Consider the following 16949-nt stretch of genomic DNA (forward strand, 5'->3'; position numbering starts at 1 on the left):
TCACACACTGATCTAGATCTGAACCCAGAGCTCAGAGGAGCATTATGGGAAACGCTGAGGTAAGCGGAAGCGTGAAGTGAAAGTGTCCTGACCGGTGCCCGTACTCCGCGATGGATCTCAAGGAGAAAACTATCGCGTCGTTAAAGAAATACGACAGTGGCGAGGCGTGTCCCCGTGTCCCCGCCGTTCCCAAAGCGTCCGTGCTGATCCCGCTGCTGCTGAGAGACGGAGAGCTGCGCGTGCTGATGACCGTGCGCTCGGTCAACGTGAGCCCGATCTTCACACACACACACGCACACACACACTACTCACACCTTTAAAATTATTTCTGTTCATGTGCACTTGTAGTATATTTTAAATATTAATAAATATTTTTTTTAATTGTACTTAATAATAAAGTATTAAAGCTGCACTCTGTAACAATATCAGATTAAATGGATTAAAAGTACATTTTACTACATTTTAAATGAGTACACTTGACTAACACACTAAAGCACATGAATTACTACTTGATTATAGTTTGAACTGAAGTGTTACTTGACATTCATATATTATTGTATTTTAAATGTGCACAATTTCAGCTTCATCATTAGAAATGTGTAACTGCATATATTTAAATACATTGCATACAGGTTTCAATAGAAATGACATTAAAACTAATTGATCATAATAGCTCGTCAGTATATTCAGCTGTGTATTTGAACCAAATTTCAAAGACAGTAGGAGTAATAGTTGTATATAAAGCTGTCTTTCAGTCACTCAATCACTCTACAGTTCAGCATTTAATGTCAATTTAAACTATAATATTAACATTGCAATCAAGTGTCTGAAAACAGATCGTGTTCTCTCAGCTCAAACATCACGCGGGAGAAGTGTGTTTCCCTGGAGGAAAGTCAGAGTCCGGCGACACAGACGAAACACACACGGCTCTGAGAGAAGCTGAGGAGGAGATCGGCCTTCCTTCACACACAGTGGAGGTCATCTGCAAACTCTTCCCCATCCTAAACAAGGTTCACTCACATTTACAGTTTAGGATGATGATTTTCATCGTGACTTGTGTCCGACTGTAACGTCTCGAACCCTTTCCTCAGGCCGGTCTGCTGATCACGCCGGTCGTGGCTTTCATCGAGAGCTCCTTCGAAGCCGATCCGAATGCAGATGAAGTCAGCGAGGTCTTCACTCTTCCACTGGAGTTCTTCACTAAAGAGGCGGATCACTCCTGCTATCCTGTGCCCAGCGTGTTCGGCCCGACACACAGCTTCATGTACACGGACCCCTGCACCGGCCACATCCATCACATCTGGGGTCTGACGGCCGCTCTGGCCCTAACGGTCGCGGTTCTGGCCCTCGGGAAGAAGCCTGAGTTTGAGGTCGGCTTTGACCTGACCGATCCGGGGTCTGGGTTTAAAGACTTTCTTAACCACAGACTGAGCAAGTTATGAAGGACACACATCGGACTCAGTGTTTCTGATCACAGGGGAAATGACTGTCATCGAGCTGTGAAGTTACTGAAGAGCATTGTTTTACAATGAGCAGATGTCAATAACATTAAAAAACACCAAACCATTCCATATAATAGATTTAATATGGTCCACACACCCTGAGATTTTATTATTTCAATCAGTGTTGCTACACTGTAAAAAAAAATGTTGGTTTAACTTAAAAAAGTAAGTAACCTGGTTGCCTTCAGATTTTGAGTTTATTGAAATTAAAAATTTGAGTTGATACAATGAAGGAAATTGGTTTAATAAATAGAAACTCAAAATATTATTGTATCTAAACCACATAAAAAACGTGATAAATCATGAAAAAAGCACTATTTGGCATGTTTCACTGCGTCATCAGAAATAAAACACACACAATTACACAATATGCTTACAAAATCTTTTAATAATATTTTAATAAAGGTTGTCGAATCTCAAAAAATGTTCATTGTATTAACTCAAATTTTTTATTTCAATAAATTAAAAATTTTAAGGCAACCAGGTCACTTTTTTTCTAAATAATGTTTTACAGTGTACAGGTAACTACAGCTTAAACTAAAACTGTTAAATTAAATATCAGTATTATATGCGAAACTTTAAATAAAAGTTTAGGTTAAAGTACTAAAACTAATGAAAATCAATTGAAAACTAGTTGGAAATACTAAAAAGCATATAACAAAAATACTACAATTGAAAATGATAGCTCAAAATATAATAGAATTTAAAATAATTAGAAATACTATAATAGTATGCAAATTATACTAAAATAATTCCTCGCATTCATGTTTACAGTTCTGAAGGCAGTAAATGGTCACATAAGTAAACAAATTTTTTTTTCCAAACCAAGCCAGTTTATTTGATTTGATTAATTTGACATTTATTTCATTATTAGCTGATCAAGGGCCAGGCCTCCTGCAGTTCCTCGTGTTTGTGAGATCTCCACATTAGGCGTTTGTCCACTAGAGGTCACCATCGCCTCAGTGCTGACTCTGAGTGACACGCCTGAGCTTTAACAGCTAAACTTACAGCAGATTACAATGTTTCAGGGTTTTTTCATCAGCTTTTAAATAAAGTCTATACTTGAATAAGAAAGAATGCACATTATCATAAGGCAAACACTTTATTTTATTAACAAATATTACAAAATAAATAGACATCATGTGTGTGTGTAATGTAAATGAGGTGCTTGTGATGTCTGGCAGGCACTTCGTTTCTGCTGAACTGACGGGTCATTCCTTTCGTGTGGATGTTGATCGTGTGTTTTGTGTCATTCCAGTGTGTGTGTTTGTGATTCACAGAAGCGTGCTGAAAATCCCACGATTAAAATCTGCTGCTTGTACCTGTTTATTTTTGCTAGTCTCTGTTTCGTCGAGCAGCGAATGCTGTGGTTATCATGTCTGTCCGACAGAAGAGTCAGAACAGATCTTCATGTGTCCAGACTCAGGCACTGAAGGTCTCGGAGAAACACTGCGAGCACAGATTAAGGCCAACACTGGATACGAGAGTGTGTTATCTAACGCAGTGTGCTTTAACATACTTTAATATTTGTTTTAAGATCACTGTATCTTAAGGTTTCTCCTGGACTGTTCATTCTATGCTGGATTGATCTCCAGGTCTTATTTGTTGTCAAGATCCACTCACAAAACACAAATGTACCAGTCTTACCATAACATTAGGTTATGGGAGCTTGTTTCCCTTTCCACGGTGAACTTTGACGTCACGTGTTGGTGTTTCTCTTTGGGAAACGCTCTCGGAGTGACCGGAGTCTGGGATAGGAGTCGCACAGACTAATGGACTTTAATGCTCTTTCATGACGCTTTAACGAGAGAGTTCACCCAATGTGACAATGATCCCATGATTTACTGTCCCGCAAGCCATCCTAGGTGTGTATGACATTCTTCTTTCAGACGAACACAGAGTTATATTAAAAATGTCCTGGCTCTCCCAAGCTTTATAATGATTTGAAGTCCATAAAAGTGTATCCATCATGGGCGTCGGAAGCAAAAAAAAAAATGTGGGTGGGTCCTCTCCCAGAAAACTTAAACTGGAGTAGATATAATTTACATTAAGTGCAAATATATCGCCTTGTTTGCTAAACGTCTGCTTGGGCCAGACAAAATCACAGACATGAGGTTCGAATCCGCCTTTTGCCGATTTCGCTCTACTCCTTTTTCCATCACATATCAGATTGGAAAGGCGTTTACTTAACAAAACAAAACAAAAGTGGAAATAAAGTGTCTAACATGTTTAATAATATCATCCGTTAGGGGTCGGTAAACAGACATGTGCTGAATTAGAGATGGTAAAAGTGTGTGGGTCCGATGTCATTGGTCTTGTCCCGCTCACACACAATGGTTTCGCCGCCCACGGCATCCATCCATCATATATCTGCTCCACACGGCTCCGGAGGGGTTAATAAAGGCCTTCTGAAGGGAATCGATGGGTTTGTGAAAAAAATCTCCATATTTAACACGTTATAAAGTAAAATATCCGACTGACTGACTTCCGTATTCAACTTACACAGAGAGAGTAACGCCTCTCGCAGTTCAAAATGCCATCGCCATCGTCATCGTCATGCCAGTTACACTTTTGCTGGTCCAAGGGAAGCTAGATATTTTACTTTATAACGTGTTAATATGTCAGAGTTGCTTGATGTAATGCCTCACGCCATGTTCAGATTGATTTGACTTGAAGCGGGAAGTCGCTCACAGCTGATTGGTCAAGCTCATCCTGGCGGGAAGATCACTCCTCCCACATGAGCCTTATAATGGGGTGAGCAGAATCATCTTAATTCAAACAGAAAACAAGACTATTTTGCTTACCCCATTGGCATTATTTTACGCAAAAATTATCTTAATTTTGAGTTATTTTTCCCCAAAACAGTAACAGTAAATGTTTCTTAATGTAAGAATTTGTTGATATTTATAATCAAGACAAAGCTACTGCGTAATAAAAGCATGTTTTGCCGTGTAAACGTGTCTCTGGAGATGAACTTTACCACAGTGAGGCTCAGACACCGGCCACTCCGAGGACATTTCCCAAACCCAGAACCGGTCTGCATACGCAACATAAGACGTTCCCCCGAGGAGTAACGTGTTTTTTTTAAGTAATTGTGACTTTTTATCTCAGAATTGTGAGATATAAATTCACAACTGTGAGAAAAATTCATTGTGGGATATAAGTTCGCATTTGTGAGGACAAAAGTCAGAATTGCACATTTATATATTTTATATTATTTCTCCAAACGGTGGGATGAAAAGTCACATTTGCTTTTTTTTTTTTTTACTCTCTGGCAGAATTAAGCTTCAATATTACACAAATAAATGCAGTCTTTTGACAAATTAAATGCAAATACATAAACGTTTGGTCACTCCGGTGTGCAGTGAATATTCAGCCTCCCCAAACATCACGATATTGATCATTAATTGTAAGCATTATGTTGAGAACCTCTCAGGGTCATTCAAACATGGCGGAGGCCAGTCCGCTCCTCCTGAAGGTCTCTGCCACGTGTCTGGAGTGCTGGATTTTGGCCGAGAGCGCCTCGAACACGTCGTTCTGGTCCAGAGCCGTGGCCGTTCGGTAGATGAACATCCCCAGGGACTCCAGGCCTCGCATGCCCAGGTTCACACCGCAACCTGAACATCATCAGCAAACACACATTCATATAACACACCACTGACAAATAGAGTCAAATATACAGTCAGGTGAAAGGGAATGTTACAGTAACATTTTGGCTTTAGTGGAAATGTTGTTAGCAGACATACAGAAAAACATACAGGTCTTTCTTATTCAATTTATTATTTTTATTTTATTTTTCCAATACATATTTATAGCTAACTCAACTCAAAATCATTTCAACCCTGATACAGTATCTCCCAGTTTTGGTGTGTATTGTAATAAATCACATATTGTCAATCACAAGTTATTCAACTAAATATACAAATCAAATCAATGAATTAGGTCTTATTTAATTCTATAAACTATAATACTGATCTGCCAACATTGTCGCTGTATGATAAATTAAAATAATCTGATGACATCACTGTTTTCTCCAGAACGACTGTACAGCCAAATCACATTTTGTTCAATATTGTCCTGTTTAACACTGAAGCTGCTTTAGACAATCGGCATTGGATATGTGGAAATACTTGATGAAGTATCTGTGAAATACTTGATTCTGATTGGTCAATCGCTCATTCCAGCGGTGTGTTATTTCCAGATCACACACACCGCTCATCCGGGTACTGCGAGTTATCTTGACCGGTTCTACTTCTGTGCTTAACGCTGGCGCCATCTTGTGGCTTAAACAGCCGTGGGTTACAATGGAAGACTTCAAGGCGGGTTTCCTTTATAACGTTTTAAATATGGATATTTTTCTGACACAAACGCATCGATTGGAATCAGAAGGCTCTATTAACCCATCGGAGTCGTGTGGAGCGCGTTATTTGACGGACAGCTGCATTTAATGGACTTCAGAAACAGCTCCAACTACTGCTGGGATTAACGTTAGCCTGGACTTTTTAAATATAACTCTGATTGTATTTGTCTGACAGAAGAATGTCATAAACACCTATAATGACCTGAGGGTGAGTAAATCATAGGCTTGGGTTCATCTTTGGCTGAACTAACCCTTTCAGCATTCATTCTCAACATTTAGCAGCGATAGATAAAGGCTTAAAGCAGGCTGGAGCTGTTTTTCTTCGCGGAAGCTTTGCGTAAGAGCTAATAAAAAGACAATATTTCGTGTAATAAGCGGGATAATGTCCACCCAGCCGGTTGTTATCGCAGAATAAACCCCTTCAGAGTGACGCTCCGCTTCGCCTCGGGGTCCTGATCACTCTGGAGGGGTTTATTCTGCGATAACAACCGGCTGGGTGGACATTAGCCCTTACTTATACATCATTACATCACATTATAGTCAATATTCCTATGCTTTCTACCAATATAAATATATAATCAAATTAAAAAAGCAAAGATTCTTTCCCACAAGAGATGTGAACTACTATGCTTGACAAGGATAAAAATGAAATACTAATAAAGCTTATAAATGAAACATTCCTGAATATATTATTATTAAAGGGGGGGGTGAAATGCTGTTTCATGCATACTGAGCTTTACACTGTTAAAGACTTGGATTCCCATCCTAAACATAGACAAAGTTTCAAACACTAATGTTGGACGTTTGATGGAGTATTTCTGTGTTAAAAATACTCCTTCCGGTTTCTCACAAGTTCCGGAGAGTTTTTTTCGAGTATGGGTCTATTTGACGTTAATAAGAGCGGAAGGTCCTTGTATGGGCCGTACGGGCTCTTCTCCCGGAAGGGTGCGCGCGCGTGACTAGAGCGAGAGAGGAAACGCACGCCCATACACACTCTCAGCTGCAGATCCAGTCGTCCGTGAACACTAATGTCGCGCCGCGCTCCACTTTATTCCTATGGGTGACGTCGAGCGACTTCAGCGCTTCAGCACAGCATTCCGGGAAGGCAGCGCTGCATTTGAACCGATTTGAACGCAGAAATGACGGGAAGCTTCAAGGCATCGCTTCAGTCGCGTCGCAAAGTGGATTTCCACGGTCACTGCTGTCACAGGACTTCACCAAATCATACCAAAGAAGTGTGTTTTTGACGGAGCGGTCCTGCTTTGGAAGATGCCGGTGAGTAAATCAACTTCAAATGTCTCTGCTATTGGCTACCGTCGCATGAGTAAACATCAGTAAACGACACGATCGCGTGCTTCGTCATTCAAATGCGCTAACGGTTACTCCATTGTTGTTCTGTATAACGTTACACTAGTCTGACTGACGTGCAAAACCGTTTTGCTTGCTACCTCTAAGGTCTAGTCTCATATAATAGTCCATAAACCGAATCATGTCCTCATAAACTGCGCGTAAAGACACACAAAGGCCCCTAAATACAGTCCATACCACAGAGACGGACGTCCTGATGTTGCCGTTTCTCCTGTTCAATTTATTTCTCCCTCAGATTTGATTGTGGATCATTATCTGTATTAGCTGAGATAGCGATGGGTTTCCCGTTTTCTCCACGCTTGAGGACGTCACCGCTTTGTGCACATTCGTCATTCTTTAGCTCCGCCCACACGATACGCCTCCAGCCGCTCGGTTTTTTCCGGAAAGACTCGGTACAGCCCATATTTATTTTATAAATATGATAAAACTAAAGACTTTTCGGAGATATGAAGGAAGCAATACTACTCTATAGGTACTCAAGATTGACATGAGATTGACTGAAACTGAGTGTTTCACCCCCCCCTTTAACTAATTGAATATCATACTATCAATTTAGCATGTTTAAGAAAGGAAATATCAAAGCATAAAAGGTTGAACAGAAAGTGCTGGAACAAATAAAAACACACACCCTTTTAGAAACACAAAATACTTATAATTTGCTAATATTCAAATGAAAACCTCTTTTATTTTAAAAAGCTTATTCTTATGTTCTGCATTACAAATACCAGGTTCCATTTACAGTTTTCCTCATTTAAAAGCTAAATAAATATTTCCAGCTAAATTTGTAAATAATGTAAGTTATCAATGTGACTATGCATAAACACAGGTATGAGACAGTAAGTGTGTGTGCATTCAGGTGACGTTGAAAAGCCTCAGTTCTCACCCGTGTCAAAGTTCAGCACTCTCGCAGCTTCTCCTTCCACGGTCACGGCCACGTTGTCTCCTTCGATGTAAGCCGCGCTGACCCGCCGGTACGACAGCATGATCTCGAACAGCTTGCGACTGCACTGCATGTGGTGCAGCGTGAGCTCGCTCAGACGGGGCTCGATGTCCGTCTTGTACGCATTGAACGACTGGTGGAAGATGTTCTTCATGATCTGAGTGAACAGAGAGGAGAAAAAATAGAGGTCAGGACAGGTGATTCGTTCGGTCTCCCTCCCTACATGTTTAGACTATCTCCACACACACACACACACACACACACACACACACGCAGTGGCTGTAACCAGCATGTGTCTTTATGAATTACATATCCTGTGACGGCTGTTCCCTGATACATCTCGTCTCTTTATTGTTTTCTTTTTCAACCACTCATATATGTGTGTGCTATTTTTGTTCTTTTCTTATCTGTGTTTCTGCTTTCTTTCTTTTTATTAATTAATAAAACTTTCCAAGTAAGGCTAAAGCAGAGCCGGAGTTGTGAAACTACAGTCTGGCACCGACAGCTCATGGTTCAGGTAGTTCACTCCCGCTGGTTCATTTCATAGCTGTATATGTTGACTGTGTTTTGGACCGCAGTATTGCCACCACTGCGATCAGAATCAAATAATATATACAAATTTATTCTTTAAGGATAAACCCCTTGAGATGCACCATCTCGTTTTCAAGGGGGTCCTCATACACAGCATCAAGAGAGATGTCAAATAAATGTTTTCATTTTGTGGAAAAAAGCTTCAAAATTCTTCCAAATTGTCCACATGCTCTCATGGCAATTTGTAACTGTTTTGTGTTCTGGTGACTAATACATACGAAGTTGTGTGATATCAGTAAAACATTTTAAATTTAGGATCAAAATGGCGGGAAAATTTACATGACGGAATCGGAATCGGCTTGAGCGAATCAAAGGAACTTTCTTAAAGGGGGGGTGAAATGCTGTTTCCTGCATACTGAGCTTTTTACACCTTTAAAGACTTGGATTCCCATCCTAAACGTAGACAAAGTTTCAAACACTAATGTTGGACGTTTGATGGAGTATTTCTGTGTCAAAAATACGCCTTCCGGTTTCTCACAAGTTCCGGAGAGTTTTTTTCGAGTATGGGTCGGCTTGACGTTAATAGAGCGGAAGGTCCTTGTGTGGGCCGTACGGGCTCTTCTCCCGGTAGGGTGCGCGCGCGTGACTAGAGCAAGAGAGGAAATGCACGCCCATACACACTCGCTCAGCTGCAGATCCAGTCGTCCGTGAACTCTAATGTCGGTTATAGTCCGCGCCGCGCTCCACTTTATTCCTCCACTTTGACATTAAGCGACTTCAGCGCTTCAGCACAGCATTCTGGGAAGGCAGCGCTGCATTTGAACCGATTTGAACGCAGAAATGACGGGAAGCTTCACAACATCGCTTCAGTCGCGTCACAAAGTGGATTTCCACCGGTCACTGCTGTCACAGGACTTCACCAAATCATACCAAAGAAGTGTGTTTTTGACGGAGCGGTCCCAGTGATAAAGGTTCGGTCCTGCTTTGGAAGCAGCCGGTGAGTAAATCTGCTTCAGATGTCTGTGCTGTCGGCTATCGTCGCGTGAGTAAACATCAGTAAACGACACGATCGCCGCTTCGTCATTCAAATGCGCTAACGGACTCCATTGCTGTTCTCTGTATAACGTTACACTAGTCTGACGTGCTAAACCGTTTTGCTTGCTACTGCTAAGGTCTAGTCGCATACAATAGTCCATAAACCGAATCATGTCCTCATAAACTGCGAGTAAACACACACAAATGTGGAGAGGCCACTAAATACAGTCCATACCACAGAGACGGACGTCCTGATGTTGCCGTTTCTCCTGTTCAATTTATTTCTCCCTCAGATTTGATTGTGGATCATTATCTGTATTAGCTGAGATAGTGATGGGTTTCTCCACGCTTGAGGACGTCATTCTTTAGCTCCGCCCACACGATACACCTCGTCATTCTTTAGCTCCGCCCTCACGATACGCCTCGTCATTCTTTAGCTCCGCCCTCACGATACGCCTCGTCATTCTTTAGCTCCGCCCACACGATACGCCTCCAGGCGCTCGGTTTTTTCCGGAAAGACTCGGTACAGCCCATATTTCTTTTATAAATATAATAAAACTAAAGACTTTTCGGAGATATGAAGGATGCAATACTACTCTATAGGTACTCAAGATTGACATGAGATTGACTGAAACTGAGTGTTTCACCCCCCCTTTAATTTAGTTTCTAGCCGTTATGGTTCAAAAGTTATTAGCATAAACATGAGTGCAACTTTGGTCAGGTGGTGGCGCTAGAGGGATTGAGTTAGAGACTCAACATTTGCTATAATAACAGTTGGGATCCGTGTGCCAAATACCACAACTTTCCCGCAAGCAGTTCTATGGGCAGCCATAGACTCAAGAGCGGAAAAAATAAAGAATAATAATAGTAAAGAATGGGAACGGACACAATAGGTGCCTAAGCACCTTCGGTGTTTGGCCCCTAACTATGATCTACACTGTAAGACCTCCGTTCATCTTCACACACAGTTTAAGATATTTTATATTTAGTCCGAGAGCGTATGCAAGTGTATGCACACTATACTGTCCATGTCCAGAAAGGGAATAAAAACATCATCACAGTAGTCCATATGAGACATCAGTGGGTTAATTAGAGTCTCTTGAAGCATCAGAAATACATTTGGGTCCAAAAATAACAAAAACTACGACTTTATTCAGCATTGGCTTCTCTTCTGGGTTTGTGTTCAATCCTCAAATAAAGATTCAAACGGTTATGAATCAGTGAATTGATTCATGATTTGGATCGCAATTGTGATTTTGGCAGTTTGACACGCGATCCGAATCATGAATCAATACGCTGAATCATAACCGTTCGAATCTCTATTATAAACCCGGAAGAGAAGTATTGTGTGAATAATTTAGCATTTAACATGGTTTCAATGTTGTTTTAACATTATTTCAGCCAGTAGGTCTGGCTGGGGAAGAGCAAGCAGAATGGCATTTTTTGTCTTTGGATGAACCTTTTGAGAATGCAGAGCATACCCTGAACTAAAGACTGATAAAGTCAAACAGATGCATGCTGGGACGTCTTACTGAAGAGTTGGCTGTGTGGCGCAAGAAGTGCATCATTTTGGAGTCCGCTTCTGAAGTGCAGGCCAGAGCCATGTAGCGGTTCCGGAAGGTGCCGTATATCTTCAGGTGGAATCCGGGCTTGGCTGCAGCCGGATGGGCGGAGTCGCGCCGATCCTTCACGGTGTCGATCCCGTACGCCGACAGGTCAAAGTATAAACTATGAGCACGGATCTCTGGAGTGGGAACCTTTAAAACAGAATCAGACAAAATCATTATGTTATTGCTTATGTATCAGTAAAAACATACACAGTGAAAACATACACTTTATTGCCAAAAGTATTGGGACACCCCTCCAAATCATTGAGTTCAGGTATGCAATCACTTCCATATGGCCACAGGTGTATAACTCCAGCTCTCGGCCTGCAGACGCTTCTACACACATTAGTGAGAGAATGGGTCGCTCTCAGGAGCTCAGTGAACTCAAGCGTGGGGCCGTGATAGGCTGACACCTGTGCAATAAGGCTTGGCCTCTTAGTTCCAGTGAAAGGAACTCTTAATGTTCACCAAGACATTTTGGACAATTTCACGCTCCTGACTTTGTGGGATCAGTTTGTGGACGGCCCCTTCCTGTCCCAGCATGACTGCGCTCCAGTGCACAAAGCGTCGGCCCATAAAGACATGGATGAGGAGTTTGGTGTGGAGGAACTGGACTGGCCTGCACAGAGTCCTGAGCTCAACCCGATAGAACAGCTTTGGGATGAATTAGAGCGGAGACTGTGAATATTTAATCATAAGTCATCCTAAATTTAAAAACATTATTCATGCCTTATGATTGACATTAATTATTGCAGAGTAAAAAGATGAACTGCCTGTTCTATTCTCCGTCTGGGCCAAAACTGATGATCTTTTACTCTGATGAAATGAGGACAGGAAATTTGATTGGACTAAACTGATTTCTAATGGAGGGCAAAATCTCCCGGCAGGCACCATTTTGAGAAACAATTCAATAATGCTGGCAGAAGCATCGGTACAGTAGGATCCGGCCAGGTCTGTTCTGGCCTTTAAGGGTTTCTCATTTGTCTCCTGTCACTACTGACTATTCCTGCAGAGAAAGCAAGAGCCTTTTACTATTAGATCAATTATAAAGTATTCAGTTTGCTGTATTCATTCTCATGTTTTGAACTTTGATTGGATAAATGTTGAGGAGATAACATGTTTAAAAGTTCAAGCTCATTTCATATATGATGAAGGAATTTCTTAAAGGCACAACAGCAAAAAATCCCAGCCAACAAATCAATGTCATGGTCAAGTTACAACATTTCAATCACAAGGAATCAACTTTCTATGATGATCTTGTCGAACGTGTGTTAACCTTTTCATAACCATCTAGCATTAAATGTTGTTCCAATGTTTCCTAAACATTATTTCAACCACATTTTAACATTGAATGTACACTCATAAAAATGATTATGTGGTAGAGTAAATACTACAGTAAAAAACAAGTTCAAGAGTTTTATTTGTCACAGACACAGTTATACAGAATACAACCAGCAGTGAAATGTAAACAGGTCCGCTCCATGGACAGCAAATAACAATTAACAAAAAAACACAATAAATTATAAAATAGGAATAGGATAAAGGTGCTATATACATACATATGTAGAATTATGAATAAATCAAGTAAAAGAAATAAGAGATGTGGAATCAAATAAGTGAGATAAAGTAAACTGGAGACTATTAAAATAAATAACTAAATAAAAAAAAATAAAAAAACTACATTCAGGCAAGATCTAAGTAAATTCTATATTAGTAGGGTGATATCAGGTAAAATGGGCAATTTAAGGTTTGGGGGTCCTACCCCCTCTGGAATTTGAAGCCAATGACTGCAAAGGATTTCAAACGGTTGTCATAACTGTACTTGACAAGTAACAGATGATTTGATTGGTTTATGGTTGCTATGGTCGGCGGGGCGATGATTCAAATCAAGACTGCACCAGAAAGCTGCATGATAAGTAGCCTGGCATACCAAATCTAACTAAACTACAATAAGGATTATAACTCTATAATAAAATAAAACATGCACATAAAAAACTATGTACAATATCTGTCTTGATTGCATCCATCAGATATAATGCTGTTAGTTTGGTATATTAACATATTATTTTGAAAAGTGATGATTTTCTTGGTGGCCCAATTTACCTTAACCCACCAAGGTAAAATGGGCCACATGGTTTCAGCTAAAATGGGCCATCCTCTGTGTGTGTGTGTGTGTGTGTGTGTGTGTGTGTGTGTGTGTGTGTGTGTGTGTGTGTGTGTGTGTGTGTGTGTGTGTGTGTGTGTGTGTGTGTGTGTGTGTGTGTGTGTGTGTGTGTGCTTATATGTTTTTCTAGCCTGGTGGGGACTTCAACCTGAATGCACACAGACTCATGGGGACTTGTGTCATTGTTGGGACCTAAATTGAGGTCCCCATGGGTACAAAAGCTTATAAATCATACAGAATTAGTTCTTTGGAAATATAAAAATGCAGAAAGTTTTGTGTGATGGATAGATTTAGGGGTAGGGTCAGTGTAGGGAGATATAATATGGTTTGAACAGTATAAAAACCATAACGTCTATGGTGAGTCCCCAAAAAGATAGCGCACCAGACATCTGCGTGTGTGGCCTGGTAAACCCTACGTTATGGGGACAAAATGTCCCCACAAAGATGGCAATATCCAAAATCCTTGTCCTTGGGGGTACATATTTTGGTCCCCATGAGGAAAACCTCATATAAATCACACTAAGTGGTGTTTTTTGAAAATGTAAAAATGCAGAATATTTCCTATGATGGGTAGGTTGTGTGTGTGTGTGTGTGTGTGTGTGTGTGTGTGTGTGTGTGTGTGTGTGTGTGTGTGTGTGTGTGTGTGTGTGTGTGTGTGTGTGTGTGTGTGTGTGTGTGTGTGTGTGTGTGTGTGTGTGTGTGTTGGGTAGGTTTAGGGGTAGGGGCCGTGTAGGGGGATAGAATGTACAGATTATACATCATAAAAAGCATTATGCCTATGGAAAGTCCCCATAAAACTTGGAAACACAATGTGTGTGTGTGTCTGTATATGTCCGTACACACACACGCGCGCACACCGAACACCACGCACATGCACAGGACTCACACACACACACATTGACATCAGTTCATTGATCTATGCTGTTCCAAAATTGACATTTTTTAATTGCACAATTGAATATGTGGGTTTGCACCCAAAATGTGTGTTTTTTTTAATGGCACACTTGAATATGTTTGTTTAATGCAGTTTCAATGTCAAGTGGCTGTTTAAGCAATTGTGTTTTAAAATTAAAATGGATGATAAAGTAATATTTCCCTTTGCAGTTTGACTGGCCCATTTTACCTGAAACTGTTCATGCAAAAAAAGTTGGCACAGCTGATGTTTCAATAACTGTAGGGCCTTAATGATTATATTTTAGTACAAAATTTCAGCACAAAAGTATCAGAAACAGTCATTATTAATCATAAAAACACATGGAAAAGGCATATATGGTATTGTATTATTGTCCCATGCGATTTACCAAAAAGTGGCCCAATTTACCTGATATCACCCTACTCAACTCAAGCTTGTAGAAATGAATGCGTAAATATCAACGTTATAAAATTAAGTAAAACCTACTTAACTTTTCTGATACTGGTGTTCCCATAATGCACTAGAGTTTGAATAATTAATAAGGTTGATTTTTAGCTGTTTTCCAGCTGTATTTACAGTTATATCATTGCATATTTTGGGACATCTGGAGTTCATTTTCTACTCAAAATGACATTCATACTTTAAAAAGATCCATTGAATGTCGATGTCACTGTATATTGTGTCTATATTTTATTGTTTATAAGTTAATCATACACTTTAAATGCATGTTTTAATTCAATGTTATATTATTTGAAGAACAAGTACATTTTGTATACGATTTACCTAATTTAAAAAAGTTAAAAGTTAAATATAATTCAGTAAAAGTTCAGTAGTAAGTAGATTTTCTTGATAATAACAGGTAAGTTGCACAGAGCAGTAGCAGTAAAATGTGTATTTTTATCTAGTTATTTTTTTCAGTGTACAGGTTGCATGCCTGCTTGGATGGCCTGTTTATTTCTTCATTTGCTACTGTATAGCGAATGCACAATCTTTTGATACTTCATCATAACCTCTTATAGTATGTAGCGTTTCATCTATCAGTGACTGTGCTATTTCTTTCTTGAATTTTTGCCCAATAAAAATTTCTTTGTACTTGTTCAAAGTCAGCATTAAACCGAAGTTGTGCTACTCTTTTCTTTCCTATTTTGACATACACTATATTGCCAAAAGTTTTGTGACGCCTGCCATGCTCATGAGCTTTAATGCCACCCCATTGTTAATCCGTAGGGTTTAATATGGAGTCGGCCCACCCTCTCTAACAGCTCCAGCTCTTCAGGGAAGGCTTTCCTCAAGGTTTAGGAGTGTGTTTATGGGGATTTTTGCCCATTCTTCTAGAAGCTCATTTGTGAGGTCAGGCACTGATGTTGGACGAGAAGGCCTGGCTCTCAGTCTCAATCATTTGGACGAGGATAAACCCCAATACTCCAAGGATATGTCCCAATACTTTTGGAAATATAGTGTATCTGAGTGGAGCATCTTCAGGAACAAGAACAAATGAAAATGCTCTTCTGAAAAGGGGGCGGGGAGCAGCAGCTCATTTGCATTTAAAGAGACACACACAGGAAAACTGCGTGTTTTTGCTGTTACCCAAATAGGGGCTTACAAAACATCCTGTAATAAATTATCTGTGGGGTATTTTGAGCTGAAACTTTGATGAAAAGCAAAAGTACATTTCTTACTGAAGTTTATTTTTCATCAAAATTTTTGTTTAAATAAAATTAAACAAATCTGATATTCTTGTAATCTTATATCTGTTTGAGCCGCGGTTAAATCCCAGGTGTGCGGGTGGGGCATGTTGTCACAATGAGCCCTGATTAGAACTATAATATTATATTCCATACTTTTATTAATTTTATTGAGAAACCATGAGAAAAGGGTGAAAAAAGAGTCAATGTTAAGACTGTTTTGTGGTGTGTTTGTTGTCAAACTAAAATATTAGTTTATTTTCAATTATTAAAAATGCCATTATTTTATATGAAAAAGTTAATAATTGTATTTTATTGGCAAAGTTCGTCCTGTATATTTTTTTTCTATAGATCAGATCGGGTTATGCTATGATGTACCCCATTCCCCACATTTCACATCCATTCTTTCGGGGTATATCAAAGAAAAAGTATGCACTGTATTAATGAAACAAGACCACATAAGTGTACTAGACGTGTAAAATTAATGTGGGAGAAAATAAATACTCTGAACCCCAGTGAATTTACACAAACTGAGAAAGTCAAAGTGTTAGGTTGTGCCCGCTCTCCCCTACATCCTGTAAAAAGGGCATTATAGGACCCCTTTAAGGCTCATAGAGAGTGTGAAAAAATGATCACAGAAATCATAGTCAATGGTCATGAATCCTCAATATCCGGAGCTACGTTTCAGCTGCACTAATTAGACCTGCTTATCTCTGAACCTTATCACGTCTGCTAAAGCTTGTTTGATGAATTACTGTATACATAACACAGAGCAACTAAAGCTGACCTCGGTTATCTGCACCGGCTAACCCTTCTATACCATCTGTTCAAACACACATCCCAT

At 40.0% G+C, this 16949-nt stretch overlaps 2 protein-coding genes across 2 annotated transcripts in view; one reads left to right on the forward strand and one right to left on the reverse strand.

Annotated features, from left to right (window-relative positions):
* nudt7 (nudix (nucleoside diphosphate linked moiety X)-type motif 7) lies at positions 1-2823 on the forward strand. The gene is made up of 3 exons (XM_067436678.1): positions 1-266; positions 852-1010; positions 1092-2823. Exons 1-3 carry the CDS (start codon positions 111-113, stop codon positions 1440-1442), a joined length of 666 nt encoding a protein of 221 aa, XP_067292779.1. The 5' UTR covers positions 1-110; the 3' UTR covers positions 1443-2823.
* The window catches only part of si:dkey-234i14.6 (uncharacterized), a 26300-nt gene continuing 11949 nt past the window's right edge, over positions 2599-16949 (reverse strand). The window contains exons 3-5 of the mRNA XM_067436677.1: positions 11269-11493; positions 8114-8327; positions 2599-5119 (exon numbers count right to left, since the gene is read on the reverse strand). Of these exons, the coding sequence (XP_067292778.1) occupies positions 4941-5119; positions 8114-8327; positions 11269-11493 (618 nt within the window). The 3' untranslated portion in view covers positions 2599-4940. The remainder of the gene's footprint in view (positions 5120-8113; positions 8328-11268; positions 11494-16949) is intronic.

The sequence above is a fragment of the Pseudorasbora parva genome, chromosome 25, assembly GCF_024679245.1.
Source record: "Pseudorasbora parva isolate DD20220531a chromosome 25, ASM2467924v1, whole genome shotgun sequence".
Taxonomy (NCBI): Eukaryota; Metazoa; Chordata; class Actinopteri; order Cypriniformes; family Gobionidae; genus Pseudorasbora; species Pseudorasbora parva.